This window comes from Pelophylax lessonae, assembly GCF_965119305.1.
Source record: "Pelophylax lessonae genome assembly, chromosome: 5".
Lineage (NCBI taxonomy): Eukaryota > Metazoa > Chordata > Amphibia > Anura > Ranidae > Pelophylax > Pelophylax lessonae.
Genome location: NC_138772.1, coordinates 185,893,004 through 185,915,278, shown reverse-complemented (window position 1 = coordinate 185,915,278; position 22,275 = coordinate 185,893,004). Strand labels below are relative to the sequence as shown.

The 22,275-nt window shown below is 36.6% G+C and overlaps 1 protein-coding gene across 1 annotated transcript in view; it reads left to right on the top strand.

Moving 5' to 3' along the window:
• Positions 1-22,275, top strand: part of CNTNAP2 (contactin associated protein 2) — a 2,507,009-nt gene that overhangs the window by 1,183,556 nt on the left and 1,301,178 nt on the right. Inside the window, exons 5-8 of the mRNA XM_082257542.1 lie at positions 3,313-3,516; positions 10,856-11,040; positions 14,585-14,728; positions 18,992-19,256. Of these exons, the coding sequence (XP_082113668.1) occupies positions 3,313-3,516; positions 10,856-11,040; positions 14,585-14,728; positions 18,992-19,256 (798 nt within the window). The remainder of the gene's footprint in view (positions 1-3,312; positions 3,517-10,855; positions 11,041-14,584; positions 14,729-18,991; positions 19,257-22,275) is intronic.

The following is a 22,275-nucleotide window of genomic DNA, read 5'->3' as shown; positions in this document are numbered from 1 at the left end:
AAGCTCTGTGGTATAATTTGTTATAAAGGGGCATATTCTGGAGATGTTGCAGAGGTTGAAATTTTAATACATCCTCAATTGCTGAACCGTCTCTAGGACATAAAAAGATGATCAAAGAATCATAGAATATTGAACAAACACATATATAGCCAGTAAGATATATTCCTAGTTGGTAAACAAAATGAAAAAAAAAAATCTGAGGCCTTAACTGTCTAGCACACCCCAGTATCAAACACCAACCCTGTATCTACAGCATAGCATGTTGTTGTATCTAACATACTTGTTAAATTCATTTTGTGCAGCCTATGTACAAGTGTGTGAGTCAGTGTATATATGTATATTTTTAGTATTATGTTGTTACACAGGCAAATGTTTGTGCTCCAACCTGCTGGGATGTTTGATTGGTTTTGGAATGCACATAAATAAGAGCAATGGTGCGTAAAATTTCATATGGTGCTCACAGCTTTTATTCTGGTTAGTAAGAAATCCCTAAGGAACATTTCAAGTATGTGTGTAGCAGCAGGATTTGTGGACATGAGCAGTGCTGATTACTTTTCTTATCATAAATAGAGATGAGAGATGATGCAAATAAATTGGAATCAATGATTGCTATAAAAAGAATCTCCTGTGTAATTGAGCACAGGGCAAACATATGTCCCAGGTTCAATAAAGACCTCTGTTGTCTGTTAATGGACATGCTTTGTGTTTTGTTAGAGAATCTATGATCCCTAAAGCCCCCTAGAGAGGCTAAAACATACAAGAAAAACAGCATTTTATATATACTAAGCCTTGAGTTTCAAGCTCCTTGGTAAAAAAGTGCTTAATGGTAATTAATGAACTGGTGTTTGTTAGAGGATTGAGTTTATTTATCTGTTCTGGGAATATGTTTTCCAACAACTCTTGCCTCTGTACCCTATGATTGGAAGACGTGTCTCACTCTTTTTTTCTACATTCTTAATATTATAAAATGAATATAAACTACTTAAAAAAATATACATAGAAGACAACACCCCATGTAATGACATCAGAAGGCTTAGTAGGCTTGGTAGCTCTATTAAAAAAAACAAAACAAAATAAAAAACAGTATTTAGTTGAAAGTGATCCCAGTAAAGTTTTCAAACAGTGAACAAAAGGAACACACAAACAACTAAATATTTCCGCATTCACTTTTGTCTCCTGTGACTTTCAATTTTTCAAAAGCAGCAGACCAGTATTGAGCTATGGAACCCAGGAGGGAAGGGGCCAAATGAAAACTTTGCAACTGAAGTTGCTATTATAACTTGAATGTCATAGGTTTTGGAGCACCCAGGGAGGTCTGGAAGATCGAAATGTGGTGCTTGGATTTTATTCTTCCTAATAGTCTTAGACGTCCACTGAGAGCAGAGTCTTACATTTGGGGACCCATTTAAAAATCATGTATATGTCCCAACTGTGCCACAGTGCAGCTTTTCTATTAAAATTGCCTCCTGCGCATTTATAAAGCACTGCAGCGTGATTCATAAATGTACTTTGCCTTTTTCTTGCAGCACTACATTCCCTCTAATGAACTGGAAAGAAAAAAAGTGGCTGGAGGAGGAGGAAGCCTGTTACATGACCTGTGACAGGTTATGTGACAGCACTCACCTCCTATCCTTGAGTGTTCAGAAATGAAAAATGATAGTGGGTCTTCAAGAAAAAAAGACTGCAAATCAAGGAGCTGAGAGTGAAAAATAATAATGTCTGATACAAGAGTACAGCTGCTGCAACCTTCAAATAATAAATATATCCCTTTCATCACACATTAGTAGCAAACAGTAAAACATTGTAAATGTAGTACTACACTTTCCCAAGTAAAGGATGGTATATTTTCAGATACAAATAGATACAATGTATAATAATAGCGAACACAACAGTGCCATCCTCAAGATAAATGTATGCACTGTTGTAGGAGTTTGGACTTACCTGATCTAGAATGTAGTTAGGTGCTTCTTCTCTTAGGTAGTAGTTGAGATATCCTGTAAACTGAGTCTTGCCAAATTGCTGCAAGTCCATGAGAATTAATAGTTTCAGGATCTACTAGGAAGACACCACTCATTCATAGATGAACACCTGTAATCCACTGGCCAGGAGTGTGCTATGATCACTATTGGACCCTGGAACTATTTCTTTTCATTGATATGCAATGACTTATTTAAAATGAATGGAGCGCTGATAAATAAATAAATCAATAAATAAAGCTGCAACTAAATCCGATTACCCTGTAGGATAAATATGTGTACAAATTGATAAATAAATAGTGCGTTAAATTATAAAACCGTGCATACAAATAGGTGTAAAAACCAAATGACTCAAATAGATTGGGATCTTGAACATAAACAGTCCATAAAAAAGTTCATAAAGTCCTAAAGTACAAATGATCGCATCAGTGCTTGAAATGAAGGATCCCACTTCACAACGAGTGAACTCTACAATATAAGGTGCTTGATTTGGAAAGTGCAGGTGTTCCCCTTACCAGACGGGTGAAAATAAGGTGCAATAAACTCTCCACAAAAACATAAGTGCAGGGATGAAGATAGACCAGCTCTGCCCACCTTGTGAACAGTCAAGAGTATATATCCTCTTACCAGATCAGATTGAGGTATAGGTATAAAATGACCACTGGATATCCTTTCAACCATCAGCTGTGTGTATAAAGGTTGTCCCCCTAATTTTGGCTTCCTGTTGTCCCGTGGAGGTAAACAGACAATTCCATCATTAGTCCAAGAATAGATGAAAGCTCTTCTGCATGCTGTCCTCTGTATCAGGGGGTCTGCTGTATCAGGGGGTCATATCCTTTTCTTGGCTAGCTACATAATTTACCTTATTTTAATGTTCCCCGAAAACACACCATTGGACATCAGAGGCATCTTACATTTAATTTAAAAAAATGTAAAATGCAGGTGCGATGTGGCAATTTTGTAGCAATGTCCTGTGGATAGTGAAGAGGAGTTAACACTCTTTTTTTATATATAAATTAGGCACTAAATATTGATGCAAGAAGTTTAAAACATGCATTTTGAGCACGTGTTTTAAAATAATATGTAAAATGTTTCAAAATCAGATGACCTTACTGTATAAGTTGTAAGAGACAACAACTACTACTTTCTCTACCTCATTTCTATACAACTAGCCCTGACTTTTTGATGTAAGGCACATCTCTTTGTTTGTACGTTATTTTTATTTGTAAAACCCAATAATAGCTCTTTGCTTAAAAAAAAAGATATGTAAAATGAATGTGTTTCAATGTGTTTCAATACATTTGGTGTACTAATAACAATTTTTATGTTTCTATAGGGGCGGATGTAATCAATTTTGATGGCAATACTGTGTTATCCTATCAGTTCAAGGACAGAAAAATGGCAACAGAAAAAGATGTCATCTCCCTCAAATTCAAAAGTTCTTTAAGTGATGGTGTTCTCTTTCATGGAGAAGGACAACAAGGGGACTATATTACTTTGGAGCTGGTGAAATCAAAGCTTGTGTTAAAATTAAACTTAGGTAATTACACATTTTATGTTTTTAGGGGGATGTTGTAAAAAAGGAGGAAATTTTGTAAAAAAAGACTACAAATTTAAAAAGTTACAATGCTTTTTTATCTTGATGCTGCCATTGTCAAAGTAATTCTCAAGGAAAAGTTAGAAACCTTGCCCTCATTTTAACCTATGACTCATCAGTACTTATTTAAAGCTTTTGCCTTTTTAATTTTGTGGACAGAAAATGTTGTGTTTCAATGCAGGTACTGAGCAAGACAAAAAAAATCATTTTATATAGTCTGTGGACAGGTGTGTGTTCAGGGACTCTTTACCTGGTCATAAACATAAAAAACATGGCTCCAGATAAAGGTGAATTAAAAGCTTAAAAAATTCAGAAAGCCATGGCCTTTTGAAACCATACAAATGCAGAAAGGAGCATCAGACCAAACCAGGATCCAAAGAGTTCAAGATAATTTGAATTGCTGGTAAAAAAATGCCATATAAAAACATTTAACTCATTTCAGGGGAAACACCACCCTCCTTCATCAAGGCACAACAGAGGATAAAACTTGAATAGATTTAAAAAAAAACAATATCTTCAGGGAGCTTTATTAGAACCAGTATTAAACTCCCCAAACAGAGTATTAACTTGACAGCAGTTGCTAAGCATCAAACATAAAATAGCATCAGATATAAAATATATGTCTCCAGATACAGGTGAATTAGATTAAATTGTTTGAGCATTTGCATATTTATGCTGCATGAACAGTCATAACTGACCTCAGCCTGTGTACGTTGTTTAAAAAAATTATCGGTCAAGCTTGAAAATGTTAGACAGTCATGGTCTTTGGAAAAATAAATTCTGAAATGTATGCAGACATGCAATGACAGATGAATGGCAAGGGTAGAATGCATAATGCAAGGATGTGCACTTTTAACATTGAATGTGTGAATTAATACTATTATATTATAGATATATATAAGTTATTATACAAAAAATAGTGTAGCAGTCCTAAAATATCTAACCACCCTTATTAAGTTCCCATATACCTTTACAAACAATTCAAGTGCAGTTAATTACACTTTTACGCATTTGAATTGTATGTAAAGGTAGATGAGAACTCAATAAGGGTGGTTAGATATTTGTTTGGAGCCCTACGTTTTTTTTATATATCAACTTATATATATGACTCACTGTAATGAAAATACATTTCATCCATCTGTTATGTTTGTGTTTTTTTTTAAATGTTACAAGACTACATAAATTACAAGTTGATTTATCCAAAGCCGTACTTAATAGTATTTCTACATAAACATGTGAAATGTTCTGAAGCTTATGAGACCTGAAAATATTAAAAACTAAAAAGTGCTATAATGAGGGAACGTATCCCCAGTTAACTTCCAGGCCAGTTATTCCACATAAGAATACTGCAAGCATCCCACTGATGCACACACAATGCCTACCCATTAAACAGAACAATAATATAACAAAATTAGGAAACATGACATACTTGCACATATATGGAATCATCTACACACTATTTGTTAATGGTATGAGTACCTCTTTCACATAATGTATATATAATGTATATATATAAATATATTTCAGAGTGTGTGAAATTCTTTACTGCAATTCTTTATTGTATTGTCTAACTAGAAAGCATTGCAGGCTAAACTAGAAAGCAGTCTAACTAGAAAGCATTGCAGGCTAAATTTTGCTGACACATGAGGCAGCAATACTTTAGGATCCACCAAAAAGAATAATTACATCTCTTTACTGGACCGAAAAATATACCGCCCCAGGTCAAGCCACCACTAGAAGTACCCTGCAACTATGTGTGGTGCAGATCCTGTTTGTCCCATAATAGCTGAGAGGAACAAGTGTGGATGACCACACACCTGGTAATTACAGTTCCGACTTTTTAATTTCACCGGAAGAATCCAGACAAAAACACAGTACACAGGGAACATGGTTAACATGTCTTTCATCACAGACGCTTAGTCATGTATCTGTAATTTGAAACGTGTCAACCATGTTCCCTGTGTACTGTGCTTTTGTCTCATTTCTAACTGTGAAATAAAGAAGACGGAGCTGTAATTACCAGGTGTGTGGTCAACCACTCTACTTCCTCTCAATGACCGTTCTTTAGTACATGCACAGAGGAACAAAAACCTCCATTGTTCTCAATAGCAATCCTTATCTTTATCATGGGGAATGTGCTGGGCTGTAGCTTCAAAATGTATAGTTTCAAAGTCAAGGACTGGGAAGTTTCAATGTAAGCAGCCTATACATCAGGGATCCTCAAATTACGGCCCTCCAACTGTTGCAGAACTACACGTCCCATGAGGCATTGTAAAACTTTGACGTTCACAGACATGGCTAGGCATGATGGGAATTGTAGTTTCTCAACAACTGGAGGGCCATAGTTTGAAGACCCCTGCTATACATGAATCAGTTTTTTTTTTTTTGTTTAACCAGCGGGTTGAAAGAAAAAACTGAGCTGATTCCCTCATCCACACATTCTAGGTAAACTGGGCTATTGTATTTTGACAATGTGAAGACTATCAGAGCTATCAGACTGCCAGCTATAGCAACAGGGTAGTTGTACAGAAGTCACTTGGTAGATTATCTTCTGTAAAACTATTCTGCCCATATATGGATTTACACTCAGCCAGTCCCTTCTGATCTGGCTGAATTTCTAACCATATATGTCCATGTCCATATATGTTGTTTTAAATAAAGCAAGAAATAGTTAAAATAGCTACATATTACTGTCTGAGTACATAACAGGAAATTAATGGAAATGAATCCAAAGTGAAGGTAGATTCCTTCATTAATATGCTGTCACTGAAACATAACTTCGATTTTCCCCCATTTCCTGTTCTGGCAACAACCTTATATTTTGAAAATGGTGACAATAGTCACCTTAAAAACTGAGATTGTTAATCTCTCCAGCACAGAAATGGCAACAAAGACCTGTGAGGGGCTCTAACCATCTCGTACTCGTTAAAAAAAGTTTTGACTTGAGAAACACTTTAGGTAATAAAGCATAACTAGCAACAATAATGCTGTTATATGCAGTGGACTATTTCCAGAGAGATATTTGCAATTAGCATACACTGTAAACACACACAGTAAATTTACCAAAATTTATAGCTTTTCATAAACAAAATGTAGTTTTCATACGAGGTGTTCTACAAAAGATTAATAACCATGAGAAATTTTCACCTTTAACCTGACTGTGGTCATTATTACCGTAATTTGATTATGGTTGTTTTTGGCATAAACAAGCAATCATCTTTTAGGAATAGTAAAAAAAATAAATAAAAGGAAATAGTACATACTCATTAAACAAAAAATTATTATAAAGATTTTTTCTGAAAGTCTGTGCCTGTGTATTTTCTGATAACTATTTACTAACAAAGTGCAAAAGTTCAGTAACCCTTAGTAACCAATTTATAATTAGCTTTCACTGACTCTTTGCAAATTAGACAGGAAAAGCAAATGTCAATTGCTATGTGTTATTGTATTGCAGAGCAACGTAGAATACAACCTTCTTGTTAATTAACGCAAGAACACAATGACAAGACAAAATAAAGTGTATTTGTTGAAATGAGGCTTAAGACTATAAGAGTTGATAGCTTTGAGTATATAAGATTGTAATGCCATTCTAAGAAGCAATTAGTACAGTTTTTTCTTTTCAGTAATGCTATTGTAATATAGCAATTTAACTATTATGTTTGTGCAATATAAAGGTTTATTAAAATAATCAAATGACTCTTTGGTTAAACAAAATGTTTTAAAGCAAGCAATACCTGTAACAGAAGACATAACATACTCACCTTTCCTTCTGTTCATCCTTCCAAATGCTGATCCTGAAAAAATCTACTGAAGTCTTCTGGGCAATCAACATTTCCAGAAGTGTTGATCTTCTGGGTCCCTGCAGCTCTCACTGGTTCTTTCTGCTGAGCTTCAGCTATTACAGGATGCAGTGCTACTGACATGAAAGTCAGTAGGAGCAACTTGTAAGAGTTGGTGGCTTCAACCAGGCAATAGGTTCACATTTTAGTAATGTATATATCAGTGTCCTAATTAGTCTATACAAAACACAAATTTTCTAAGTCGTTACCCCATGAAGTCCATGATTAAGGATATTTGTGGCTTCACTGTTTTTAACATCTCTTTTAATATAATCATAAAAATATTGAAATATTGCCGTATTTCCGCTTTTTTCCTCTAAAGACTTGCATAAAAAAGAAACTTGGTATCTAATCAGTCCAAAAAAAAAATCTTCTGTGGCCTGTATGGGATTTTTATGGATCTTGGATCTGGAGGGTTGGGTTATAAAGGCTTGTCGATTTTAATTGCAGTTTTAGCTGATATGAGCTTGGGAGTGCTGCAATACAACAGCTTTGAATACTAATTTGATTTAAGCAATACCTGTAACAAAAGACATAACATACTCACCTTTCCTTCTGTCCATACCTCCAAATGCTGATCCTGAAAAATCTACTGAAGTATTCTGGGCAATCAACACTTCCAGAAGTGTTGATCTTCTGGGTCCCTGCAGTTCTCACTGGTTCTTTCTGCTGAGCTTCAGCTATTACAGCATGCAGTACTGACATGAAAGTCAGTAGGAGCAACCTGTAAGAGTTGGTGGCTTAAACCAGGCAAAAGGTTCACATTTTAGTCATGCATATATCAGTGTCCTAATTAGTCGATACAAAACACAAATTTTCTAAGTCGTTACCCCATGAAGCCCATGATTAAGGAAATTTGTGGCCTCACTGTTTTTAACATCTCTTTTATTTTTATTTTTTTCAAATATCACTTTATTAGGGTTTCAGAAGCCATTACAGACATAAGAACATCATCTTACATTTCATAAAATGTGTTTCACCACAATGCAAATTCTTGACCTTCAAAAATTAAAATATTGACTAATACGTTATTTAACTGATTTAAGAGAGTAGTCGAGACAGCAAGGAATACCGAAATCTCTACATCTCTCCCCTTTCTCTTCCTCTTACCTCTCCTCCTTCCCTTAATTATTGCCTTCTTTCTTTCTATTTCTCTCTCAACTCTTTGTCTTATAATATGCCGTATCTTTCTTCTTTTATCTCTAACTCTAAGTTGGCTTCCTTTTCCCCCTCCTTTTTTTCCTTTTGTTTCCTGAGTTTTAGTGCATTTTGTTGGCCTGAACACTAACCTGAAAATCTTCTGCATCTGTTCCTCTGTAGTTTCTTTATTTAAATATATTTTCCATTTCTCCACCCATTTTAGATTTGGTTGTTCCAGTGGGGTGTTCAACAATTTATACATGTTGGACAACATACGCCATAGATTCCCTGGATAATCACATAGTTTCTCAAAGTTCGTTAAGGGCTTCACAAATCTCTCAGGTTCTGGGAGTGACTCCAAGAAAGTATTTAACTGGAGTGCCTCCCAGAAAGAGAGTCCGTATGGTCCATCCCCGTCCATTAAATTAGCTATCGAGGGCCAATTCCTCTGGCTCACAAAAGCTTTTACACATTCTTGCCCTGTTTCTCGTAATTAACAAAATCTCTGTCTATCCGAACCCAGGGTAAAGTTAGGATTTCCTAAGATAGGGTATAAGGGTGAATCTATTGTTGTTAGGTTTTGCCGCAAGCACTGTTACACATATACAGCCTTTAGCCTATACATATTGTGTTACCAGTCAATGGGTGTAGTTTCAGAGTTTTTGGTATAGACTGGAAGCACCACATCGCTCTCTTCAGAGATACTTAAGTCTGTTCTTGCTCTATTTGTACCCATAATTTCGTTTCAGTTCAGTGCCACCAGTCCATTACTCTGTTTAAATGTATGGCGTGATAATATCTACGTAAGTCTGGGACTGCAAGGCCCCCCATGTATTTGGGCAGTGTCAAACTGTTGCGGGCCAATCGTGATTTCTTATTGGACCATATGTATCGAATAAACATTCCTTGAACAGTTTTAAAAAAACTATTCGGTATTTTAATGGGCAGCGCTCGCATAAGATATAAATATTTCGGTAGAATGTTAATTTTTATTACATTACATATGCCAAACCAGGACTGTAATCCTCCTTGCCATTGATCCAGGAGTTTTCTTGTCTCCCTAATCAATGGAGATAGATTAAGTTTGTATATCTTCGATAAATTTGCGGGTATATAGATCCCTAGATACCTCACTGCCGCTCCAGCCCAAGTAAATCCAAATTTGGTCTTTAGTCTGTTCAATTGTAAATCAGGGATTCCCAATCCTAATGCTTCCGATTTCTCATAGTTTATTTTAAGATTTGAGAAGTCGCCATACTGTTTAAATTCCCTCAGAAGTACCGGCAGCGAAATGTCCGGTTTAGTCAACGTGAATAATAAATCGTCCGCATATGCTGCGATTTTATATTGCTCTTTGCCCAGTATTACTCCGCCTATATCTGGATTTGATTGAATCTTGCAAAGTTAACATCTCTTTTAATATAATCATCAAATATTGAAATATTATGTCCCCTTTTTTCCTCTAAAGACTTGCATAAAAAAGAAACTTATCTAATCAGTAAAAAAAAAAAAAAAAAAAAAACATCTTCTGTGGCCTGTATGGGGTTTTTATGGATCTTGGATCTGGAGGGCTGGGAATTAAAGGCATGTAAATTTTAATTGCAGTTTTAGCTGACACGAGCTTGGGAGTGCTGCAATCCAACAGCTTTGAATACTAATTTGATTAAATTAAGCAATAGACTCATAGCAGCTTTTCTACACCTTTGTCATTAAATCACACCATGTGTGTTGGGTTGCATTGAGCAGTGTTACTCAATGCAAGTTCAATGTAAAAACAAATAAAAATACATTGTTTTCAAGGGGTTCAGTTCCACCTGCAATGGTGTGCACTTGGCAAAAATAGAACATGCCTTATCACGATGCATATTAGGTTATTACAAAATAAAGTACTTGGACTCTTGTTGCGAAAAAAAGAAAAATGCACAATAAATTAAAAAAAAAAAAAAGAAAAAACATACATCAATGCACAATTAGACAAGTACACTTAACTTGGCTCATTATGTGCTGAATGCAATGCATGTGGCATAAAATCCATCCTAAGTCACACTGCTTAAAACCATTTCAGTACTTAAAAGGGCATATAGGTCAGTAGTGCTCACTGTGATTCTTGAAGCATTCTCTGTCTCTGCAATCCACTAAACACTGTGGAAAAAAACTCACTGAGAAGGAAAAAAAGGGATTCTGTGGTGATGTGGCTTGCTCTATGATTGACATTAATGTATTTCCAGTTGTTTGACTGGAGTTCAATTTGAACTAATTGCATGTTGTTTAAATTTCAAATTTTCTTTTCTTTCCATTTTTAGGCAGTAACCAATACGGAAATATTAATGGTAACACAATCGTAACTACAGGAAGCCTTCTAGATGATCATCACTGGCATTCTGTTATAATTGATCGCTATAAGAAGCACATTAACCTGACACTTGATAACCATGTACAACATTTTAAAACAAATGGAGAGTTTGTTAAATTAGACTTGGATTTTGAGGTAAGAAAGCATAGAAAATTGAAAACATGAAGCAATAAGATTAAAGTTACTCTGAATATTTTATTTCAAGGGCTTTCCCTTTTCAATAGCAATGGGAAATCCCATTTGATGATGTACATTGCCTGTTATATAGCTGACCTTTTAAAATGAGAAGATAGGAAACATGTGACCTATTGTGGAAACACATCCTCACCATGGCGGGAACCATGGGAAAACGATATATTTTTAATGGGCAATTTAACTTCTCTTCTATTACGGTTACAAAACTTTGTTTTTCATTTTTCTTTACTATGTATATACTGTATAATATACAAAGAAAAATGTAATATAGCACCCCAGACACAATATTTAAAGAGCTCCATGAAGGAAAAGCACATCAGAAACTGTTTACCTTCAGACTCTTTTGAAATTGATTAACTAAAAGCAAAAAAAACTATTTACTTTGCAGTGGGAATTTCCATTAGCTTAGTGAGTGAGATGAAGTGCTGCTGACTTTCATCATTCAAACATATACCAAAAAAATACCTTTTTACCTTGCATGCGATTGAGTGTTCTTTGTAATGTGAATTTTAACCACTTTCACTAAGCTAAGGGGGAATTCCCTTGCAAAGTGAACAACCTTTTTGCCTTTAGTAAAATGACCTCTCTGTCTGTGATCAAAACTTTCTACAGAGCTGTCTAAGCACAGCATTGGAGAATAAAATGGTGTTTCTAACTGTACACTGTCTGATATTTCCACTCTCAGAAGCTTATGACTGCTCACCTGAAAAAGTGGCTAGGTCACAAATTCACAGCAAACATATATATTCCTTAATATTCCTCTGATCACCACCTCAAAATGCATTAGAAAATATCAGTTCCTAATATTTTATCACATTTTTCTTCTTGAGAGCTAGATGGCAGAGGTGGGATTTTCCTTGATGATAGCACTCAGAAATGGTAGCACTTTGATCTCATATTCCTGCTAGATACAACTGCTGACTCCTTTGTTGGACAATTCTCACTCTTTACTGTAACATGAAAGTAAATGAAGAAGCAGCTAAAAAAAAGATTTGTGAAGAGTGTTGATGTGTTCAACCCTAATGAATAGTGTTTGCTGTAGTTTGCAACTATGTGGTGGCTGCACAGCCATTAATAAACTGTATGTGTATCCACCCATTAATTAATAAACAGGAAGCTGCTGAAGTCCTTGGAGCTCTCTTGCGTTTAAGCACTACTAGCTGCAAGCTCAGACGTCTAAACAAAGCAAGAACTTATTTCAGATCTGCCTCTACAGTAATAGATGTGAGGTTTGCCCTTAGATGTGATGCGAGGTATGCCCATTTATGAAGCAGTGGTATAGTCTAAGCCTTAGCTTTAAACAAAAAAAATAACACAGCAGCACGTTTTTAAAGCATAGCATTGTTCTTTTCAAATGTGTCGTCTGCTTCTATTGCTTTGGAATTCCAAAACAAGTGAAATCACATTCATGAAAAAAGTGCCAAGTGGAGTCAAGCCTGGTCACATGACCTGCCAAGTCAAGTATCCAGGCTCTCCTGCTATTACAGTGTGTTTTCTGTAGCATTATTCAAAGAACACAATGTAGGGCTTTTATACAGTAAATAACAAATAAAATTGACAGTCAACCCTTTGATACAGGATAGCTGTATACATTTTAAATAAGGCCCTAAGTGTCAGGCTAGTTTCACACTGGTGCGGGCCGTGCGGCACATGCTTGCTTGGGCACGGCAGCTCATTCAAAAAGGTGCAGAAAAGACCCTGCAGTTTCTGCACCCATGATCGCTGACATGCTTGGCCCTGCACATCTTATAAGAGCAGTGCGATTTGGCTGTGGGTGGTAGCAGGTGCGGGAACAGGTGTAATTCCTGCACCCGCAACCAGCAGATTGAGGGTAGGGGGAACCAAACCTTATTAAGGGAAATGGATGGTCTGTGAGAAAATATTGATCATGATTTTGGTTTCATTTTGAGCTGTCCATACATTCTATAATCTAGCTGCACAATATTTGCAACAATTATAAAGTATGAAAGCTTACTTGATTTTAGAAGAAAATAAGGGATGGCGCTCAGATGTGCATATAGCTGGTAATGAACCCCAGTGCAGACTTGGGTGAATAGTCTCATGAAAACTTTATTGGCATTGATCCAATGGTTAAAACATGGTATGGGTTAAGCAGAAACAGTCCTACCGCCCCTTGAAGCCTCTGAACCTTCTCACCGATGGTATAAGGAGATCCTTTGGGACCCGGTCACAGGCAGGAGGGCTCAAACGGTCTGGTATGTGGCCACTTCTTCAGACCGGACTTTTTGCTAGGAGTTACAAGCTTACTTGATTAAATATCAATTGAATGGATTGCTTGAGTAGGCTTTCGCAGTGTATAAACATAAGTTACAACCTGATTATACAATGTCCTTCTGATAATACATTCTTTTTTAGGCCTTGTTTACAAGGGTGGGCTGGGAGGCTGCCACCAGGAGAAGCAAGAAAGAAGAAAATGGTTGCACACCACCACAGAATCCAATGAAGAAAAGTTATTTATTCACTACCGACAAGCACGTAGCAGTCGTGTGAAACGCATCTACTGTCCTACCCTGCCGTATCTTGTACCATTTATGTGAATAAAGAAATTTTCTTCATTGGATTCCGTGGTGGTGTGTGACCATTTTCTTCTTTCATGGGAGGCAGTAAAAACAGGTTATTGAACCATGTTTTTTGTACCCCCGACCTCCCTGCTGCAAGGTAAAGTGGCCATCAGCCATGTTACTACACACGGTGTACATGGTGTGTCTCTGTAAAATGTAATCACAAGTCCCATTCAGCAGACAGTACTGCCCCCCTAACGTGGCTCATGAAGTGAATGGGGCTGCACTGGAAATGCACTGCAACCATGTGTAATATACATGGCTGCAGAGCAGTGGGCTTTCATTGATTAACACAGACAGTGAGGAGCAACAAATGGCCTCCAAGCCACCTGTCAAATGCCTCCGTGGATTGCTTTTCTGAAGGGTGGCAATGACAACAAATGTAAACAAGTCCATAGATTTAGCAAAACACATTGTATAATCAGACTGTTAAGATTTTGCCCATTTATAAAGACATTGAACAGAGAACATATAATCAAAGTTTAAAGCATTTTAACAAGCTTTATGGTCTATGAATATTATTTTAACTGAAAATGTAAAACATAGAAATTAGATTATGATGCCTGGAATTTTTTAATGGATATTTTTATGTCTTTGACTAATATTGTTTCATAGCTAATGCTTGAAATTATAACTAAAAAAAAAAAAGCTCTTGTCCATAATATTTAATAAGGTTTCCTATTTCATTCTCTATGACTGCTGTAGGGGAAAAAAACACTATCTGATTGGTTACTATGTGCAAAATCTTTTCTGTATTTAGGAAATCCATAAATTAGTTTAAAAGAATGCCTGTATAATTTATTCACATTAAAACGTATAACAATCAGATACAACTAAAGAAGTTACTTTAATGTGGAAAAAAGCTGAACATACTCCTTATCATATTTGATCTTTTGTAACAGTTAACCTTCGGAGGTATGCCTTCAAGTGGAAAGCCAAGTTCCAATGGTGGAAAAAATTTCAAGGGTTGTATGGAAAGCATTAAATACAATGCACTTAACATCACTGACCTTGCCAGAAGAAGGAAGATGAACTCATACAATGTGGTGAGTTGGGATGTTAATGTCCTTGCCCTGAGTGCATACAGCATAATGGACAATGCGCTGTTTACTAAGCAAGATATATTAGTACAACAAAGGGATCTTAAAATATGACCTGGATACTGCAGGGCTTAGGCTGCTTTTCTTACAGTACTGTTTAAAAAAAAAGTAAAAGGGAAAATGGGATATAGTAAAAAGTAAAAGGGAAAATGGGATATAGAGTATTATGTTTATAGAAAGTATGCAATTCCAGTTAGGATCACAAAACATGTTTTCATTTGTGTCCTGTAATTATTTTTTTTTTTAAAAATAGTATATACAGTATCTCAGAAAAGTGAGTACACCTCTCACATTTCTGTAAATATTTTATTATATCTTTTCATGTGACACTGAAGAAATTACACTTTGCTACAATGTAGTGAATGTACAGCTTGTATAACAGTGTAAATTTGCTGTCCCCTTAAAATAACTCAACATACAGTCATTGTAAACATACTGTAGTATATATATATATATATATATATATATATATATAGTATACATATGTTGGTTTATTATATATATCGGCCTAAAATGGCCATATATTATATATATATATATATGTAGTACCAAAAAGATATATCGGTTTATTAAAAAAACGTTACCCCAATCAGCTTCCGATGACGTCAATTGTATGATAAAACGCGTCAAGCTGACATGCACGTGGCCTTGTTTTGCGCACCAGCCTGAAACGCATGCCGTTGTGGGCTCTTCTGATGTGGTGTGGTGCGGCTCCTTAGTAAAGTGCGGGAAGCCACATGGGAGCTCTGCCGGGATCACAGTTTTGATTGTTTTTGTGTTTTTTGTTATGTACTGTATCTGCCCTATTCAGGTAAAGTTTTTTTTTTAAACCGATATATCTTTTTGGTACTACACTATGAGGAGTCTGCCTCTCTCTATATTTGTGTTTCCTGAGAACCTCATTTAACCACTTTAAGACCGGAAGATTTTACCCCCTTCCTGACCAGGCCATATTTTGCGATTCGGCACAGCGTTACTTTAACAGACAATTGCGCGGTCGTGCGACGCTGTACCCAAACAAAATTTACGTCCTTTTTTTCCCATAAATAGAGCTTTCTTTTGGTTGTATTTGATCACCTGTGCAATTTTGAAAAAAAAAAAAAAAACAATATTTTTCACATTCTGATATATAACATTCCCAAAAAAAAAAAAGTAAAAATCTAAATTTTTTAACATTTTAGGCCAGTTTGTTTTCTGCTACATATTTTTGGTAATAAAATCGCAATAAGTGTATTTTGATTGGTTTGCACAAAAGTTATTGCGTTTACTAACTACGGGAAAGATTTATGTCATTTTTATTGTTTTTTTTTTTTTTTACTAGTAATGGCGGTGATCTGCGATTTTTTGCGGAACTGTGACATTGCAGCAGACAGATCGGACCCCAACTGACATTTTTGACTCTTTTTGGGGGACCAGTGACATTACTACAGTAATCAGTGCTAAAAATATGCACTGTTACTGTAGTAATGACACTGGCAGGGAAGAGGTTAACACTGTTGGTGATCAAGGGGTTAAATGTATGTATCATGCTTACTGATGTGTGGGGGGGGGGGGTTCTGTGACATACACAGAGATCGCAGGTTCAGCTATGCTGAATCCTGTGATCTCCTCCTGTCTGTCATAGAGAAGATTTGCCTGCTTTGTTTACACAAGCAGGTGGATCTTCTCTCACTTTTCCCGATGATCGGGGAAGAGATCGAGCCTCTGGCGGTGTGCGCGCGCCACCGAGATCACTAGGAGTCCAGCGACGTAGGTCTATGTCGCTGGACCCAGGGGAGCCAACCTGCCATAGTAGTAGTACTGTGAGCGGTCGGCAAGTGGTTAAAAAGCATCTACCACATGGAAAGGACCCTTTGGGAGGATAAACTGAGTACCCGTATCTAGATCACAGAGATCTTATAAGCCTATTCGGATCTCTGCTTACCATATGGTAAGAGGGGTCAACATTATCTGGTGAGTGGGAATTTTCTGCCATTTTTCCAGCACAGAGGGAGTGACCATCACTAAAAACCAGAAAAGATTACACTTTGCACTTTGGAAAGAGTGTATTCACTTGGTGGGATATTTAAAGGAGTCAGCACACTGTTATTGTTGGAGTTTTTTTTTTTACTGAATTTGCACAGTTTTTATTCTTATATAATTTTGTTTTGGTTTTATTTATTTATTTGAACAGAGAACTTTATTACTATTATCATTATTATTGATACATCATGTACACTTAATATTGCACTATGTTTGTTAAACTTTTAATTGATTTTTGAACTTGCGCTGCTGATCGCATATTTAATTGCGGTTCATTTATACACATCATATGATCTCTAGTGGCTTGAAGCAGCAGCAGTTCTAATTTTTTATTTGTTTGGTTCTTTTTTGGCACGAGTGTATTTGAACTCACATTAGGACTATATAGCCAGTGCAGTGTAAGGTATAGCTAAAGTCTATAAAGTGTATGCATATCCAAAAAAAATTTCTGGTTATTTTTTTTTGTCAGTATCCTGCTGGTGGCATTTCCCTTCATTTTTTTTTTTTCTATGATAATGCAATAGAAATTGAGAGGAAATCTACCAAAATTGGAGAAAATTCCAGTCTTAGACAGTTGTCACTGGCACATTTGTCCCCATTGGAAGATTTAAAGTGGTACTAACAGGAAAACTTAAAAATGACATATGCGATGCAATCTGTCTCTAGCATTAACAAAACTGTCTTTGTTTTTCTAAGTTTTCCATGTACCTTAGTTTTTTTTTTTTACCCACTGATCCTGCCATTATTCTTCAATTTCCATTAACAGACCAACCTGTGTAGCAAAATTCATAGACAGATGGTTGAGACAAACCATTTAACACTGACAGAGTTGCATACAATATTCAGCTTTTACTCATTTAGTTAAATCATGTAAAATGAACAAAACTCTTGCTGTAACCGCTTAAAAGGTATTGGTTTGAGCCAGACTTTAATTTGTTAGCAACTTATGTAACATCCAGCTAACTCTACTAAACTAACACAACCCTCCCCAGACACTACTGCTATCCAAGGGTGTCTCTGTTGGTCTTCTATAGATAGTCGAGCCACCCTAAGACAGGAAGTGTGTTAATGGCCAAATCACTAGGTGAAAATAATGGAAGAAAAAACTGAAAACAGATAGCTCTTGCAGCCATGGCATCTAAGAATTGGTAAACTATATTATGTTAAATGCTTGTTTTCGGGTTTAGCTACACTTTAATCCCACCTCTTGCCCTCATGTCAACTCTAAACTTTAGACATGAAGGGTAGTTGGAAAGCACTCATCGGAGCACTACATCCAAAATATATCACAAGGGAAATTGTTAAATGGACTTTAAGAGTGCTCATAGAATACAACCACATTGTAAGGTTAAAAACAGGGAAGAATCTTTTACAAAATGTATTACAAAAATTCATTAAAAAAAAAAAAAAAACACATTACAAATCATTTAAAGGTTGTGCCACAAAAAAATTAACATCTCTGCAGACCAATATCTCTCTATACATAAATTTGTTATAGAATCATAAGTGTTATATGAAGACGTTACCACTATAAAACCTAGAGCTTACGGGCCAAATATCGGGCGGCATTGGCCGATTCAATATAAACCGTCCGACATTCGTCCCGTGTGTACTGGATTTGGTCTGACAGCCGGTCCATTGGGCCGACTTCTGTTGAAGAGGCATGACCAAAAAAGGTCTGCAGATTGGCCCCCTATCAGCGCTCTCAACCAATGGCTGAAAGCACTGACTGGAGTGTTCTGGCCACCCCCCTGTCATAACACAATAGAACAGAAGCAGAAATCGCTGTACTAACATTGGATTTCCCAAGGTCTAAAGCCTGCTTCCTCAGAAGACCAGTGGTACAGATAGAATGTCTAGAATATACCCAGAATAAGGCTGGACACCAAAATCGGATGGGGACTGTGGCAATGGCTGTGAGTCCACCATGTACAAGTGTAGGGACTACTCTAGAGGAACAGTGTGATTTCCCTAGCCCGGGAACACACAAGGGATCAGACAATCAGTATTTACATCGCTGTGTGCCTGTGGATATTTAGTAAAGTCTGTGGATGTTAACATGGAAAACAAGAGAGGAAAAACATTGGTAGACTTTATTCAGTGGATTCCATTTAATCATCCTTTTTGCTATGTTAATAAAAACTTTCAAATGTTAGCATGGTGTAATCCTTTCTCTTTTCATTGCAGGATAATTTAAGTTTTACCTGCGTTGAATCACATGCGGTCCCTGTCTTCTTTAATGCGACTAGTTACCTGGAAGTGCTTGGACGGGCAGCTGAGGATGTTTTTTCTGTGAATTTTCACTTTCGCACCTGGAATTTAAATGGACTTCTTCTCTTTACCACATTTGCTGATGAGGTTGGGAGTGTGGAAATAGACTTAACAGATGGCAAAGTCAGCGTCCATATCAATATGACAAAGTCCAAGAAAAACCGTATTGATATTTCTTCAGGTAGGATACTAGCTGCAAACTTCAGATAATACTCTAAGTTCATTAATCTTTTATTCATGTGATAAATGTAACTTCTATTCTGGGATTACATTGTCATATAATGAATTATGTCTTTTCAAAGCGACAGGAGAGGGGAAATATGTACTAATATGGGTGTGTCAAGAAGTAGAGTATGTCTTATATACTGTACCAGAAATATATGTTTATATGTTGTACTGAAACATTTAGCCTGCCATATTTGACCCACTAAAAATGTTAGATACCTGGCTAGCTTTTGCTTTATATCTTTTCCTTGGCCTATTAAACACATTAGGATGAGAAAGTCAGAGGGAAATCAGAAGTTGCATTTTTAGGAGGAGAGAAAAACAATAGAGGGCTACATAATGGTCTTACTGAAAGTCTTCTTTGGAAATGAAATCCAAGAGAACAGATACATATCATAGCTTTCTTTCCTGCAAAAGAATCCAAATTTTGTTTAATGTTCCGGCAGGGCTCATCCTGCCTTTATCTTAAGAAAGGCTAGTTGCACCCCACCAAATCATTAGTCAAAAGTAAATATAAGCCACACTCCAAATATCCTGCAACTTCCCTGAAGCGTTTAACCACTGCTGGCTTGCTGACAAGGATAGGACTTCCCCTAGTCTTGTCAGCAAGCCAACAGTGGTGAAAAGCATAAAAGGAAAGTGAATAGGAGATTGCATCTGGAAAAAGGACCCAAAGGCACCACATCCCATTGGTAGAAATAGGAATTTCCTATTTATAAAAGGAAAGTGGTTTTGGGTGGGGTTGTTAATGTATGCAGTTTTACATCTTTTGATGTATTAAATATAGAGAGAAGAGCTAAGTTTTTGAGTGTGGCTTAAATTTACTTTTCACTAAGAGTGGAGACAGGCTGTGGTAGCCAGCACCTGGGTCATCCATGTGGAATGAAAGGAGCAACAGTGGAGCCATGGGTTTGGACATGTTGCACCAAAGCATTAGCCTTATTATACCTTTCTCCTCTTCCAAGTAGAGATGAGCTTAAGGTTTTGGACTGAACCTTGATTGTTTGGGTGTTTAGATGAATACCCAAACATTTATCTGATTGGTACTAAAGCATATAATATTCTGATACATTTGATATTATACACAACAGCTTCCCACTGTTGATAGTTGTTAAGAATGCCAGCAGGTGCAGACACCTCCAAGTCCTTAATAACCAGGGACATCATCCAGAAATGATCAATGGAAAGAAAAATTTATTTTGGTCTCTCGTGCTAATAAAATTAGTAAAGTGCTAATATGTGACAATCATCTTAGAACTGCTGCAACTTATAATTTAATAAATTCACCAAAATAGTGCAATAAATCAAATAATATGCACCAAGTTGTGCAAAATTATTGATAGATGTAAAAATGATATGTGAAAAATCAATAAATCATATAAAAATGAATAATCTAGCTGTGCAAAATTCACATATAAACAAACTCAAAATAATGAACATACACTGTGAACATAACATTAAAGTCCCATAATCAGCTCAGAGTGACCACTGCCTAAATTTAGGCAGAGTAACTATATAGTGTAATCAAAGTTTAAAAATGATTAAACAAATAACAAGTGCTCCTGCTAGTGGCTGATAATCCTAGAATGGTGGTCCTTTCCGTCTTTGAAATCATAATTGGACTCTCCAGGTGTGGTTCCCGTGAATCAGACAACAATCACCTTACTACACCACCACTAATGTGCACACCAACTCCCATTGGATGGTTCCTTACCAGAGACAGTGGCCCCCCATTCTCATGGTATGGGCAAAAGCTCTTTGGGAATAACAGTATCAGTAATTCTCTCCCGGTTAGAATGAGGTCAGAGGGTACTCTTGTTCACAATTTCCATGAGATAATATGGAAGAAAGAAAAAACTCTCCTCACGTGATACCTTTTTAAATTAACAGATTTATTAAACTAATCCTTCTCCCATTGCACTTGCATAAAAAGTATAAAACATCACATTGATAGATCCGCAATAGGAAGTGGAGCACCCCAGTGGTCCTTACCACCTACATGCTGGTTGACAGACCACGGACGCCGTCCTTCACTTCTTTCACAGCGGTTTGCCGTACAGCCACGCCCCGATGTTTCATCACTTCCGACTTCCACTGGGGGTTCAAACACACAAGGAGAGCTTTTTCTTTCTTCCATATTATCTCATCGGAATCATGTACAAGAGGTCCCTCTGAGCTCATTCTAACCGGGAGAGAATTACTGATACTGTTATTCCCAAAGAGCTTTTGCCCACACCATGGGATTGGGGGGCCACTGTCTCTGGTAAGGAACCATCCAATGGGAGTTGGTGTGCACATTGGTGGTGGTGTAATAAGTTGATTGTTGTCTTATTCATGGGAACCACACCTGAAGAGTACAATTAGGATTTCAAAGACTGAAAGGACCACCATTCTAGGATTATTGGCCACTAGCAGGAGCACTTGTTATTTATTTGTTTAATCATTTTGGAACTTTGATTCCACTATATAGTGAGTGTGGTCACTTTGAGCACATTATGGGACTTTAATGTTATGTTCACAGTGTATTTTCATTATTTTGAGTTTGTTTATATGTGAATTTTGCACAGCTAGATTATTAATTACTAATTTTCATATGATTTATTGATTTTTCACATATAATTTTTACATCTATCAATAATTTTGAGCAACTTGGTGTATATTATTTGATTTATTGCACTAATTTGGTGAATGTAGGTAGACTGTCTTCCACCCCCTGGACACCAATATCAGGGTGTATTCTTCCTCTTACTGACCACCAATGTAAGTGGACATTCTTCCTTCCACTGACCAGCAATGTAAGGGAACAATCTTCCATACTATTAAAGTAGTTGTAAAGCCTAAACATTTTTTACCTAAATGCATTTTTTGTATTAAGGTAAAAAAAATGTTTAAGTATCAGCATCCCCTCTCCCCCTTTTACTTACCTGAACCCTTATTCAATCCAGCGTTGTGCATGTCTGAAGGTCTTCTCTACC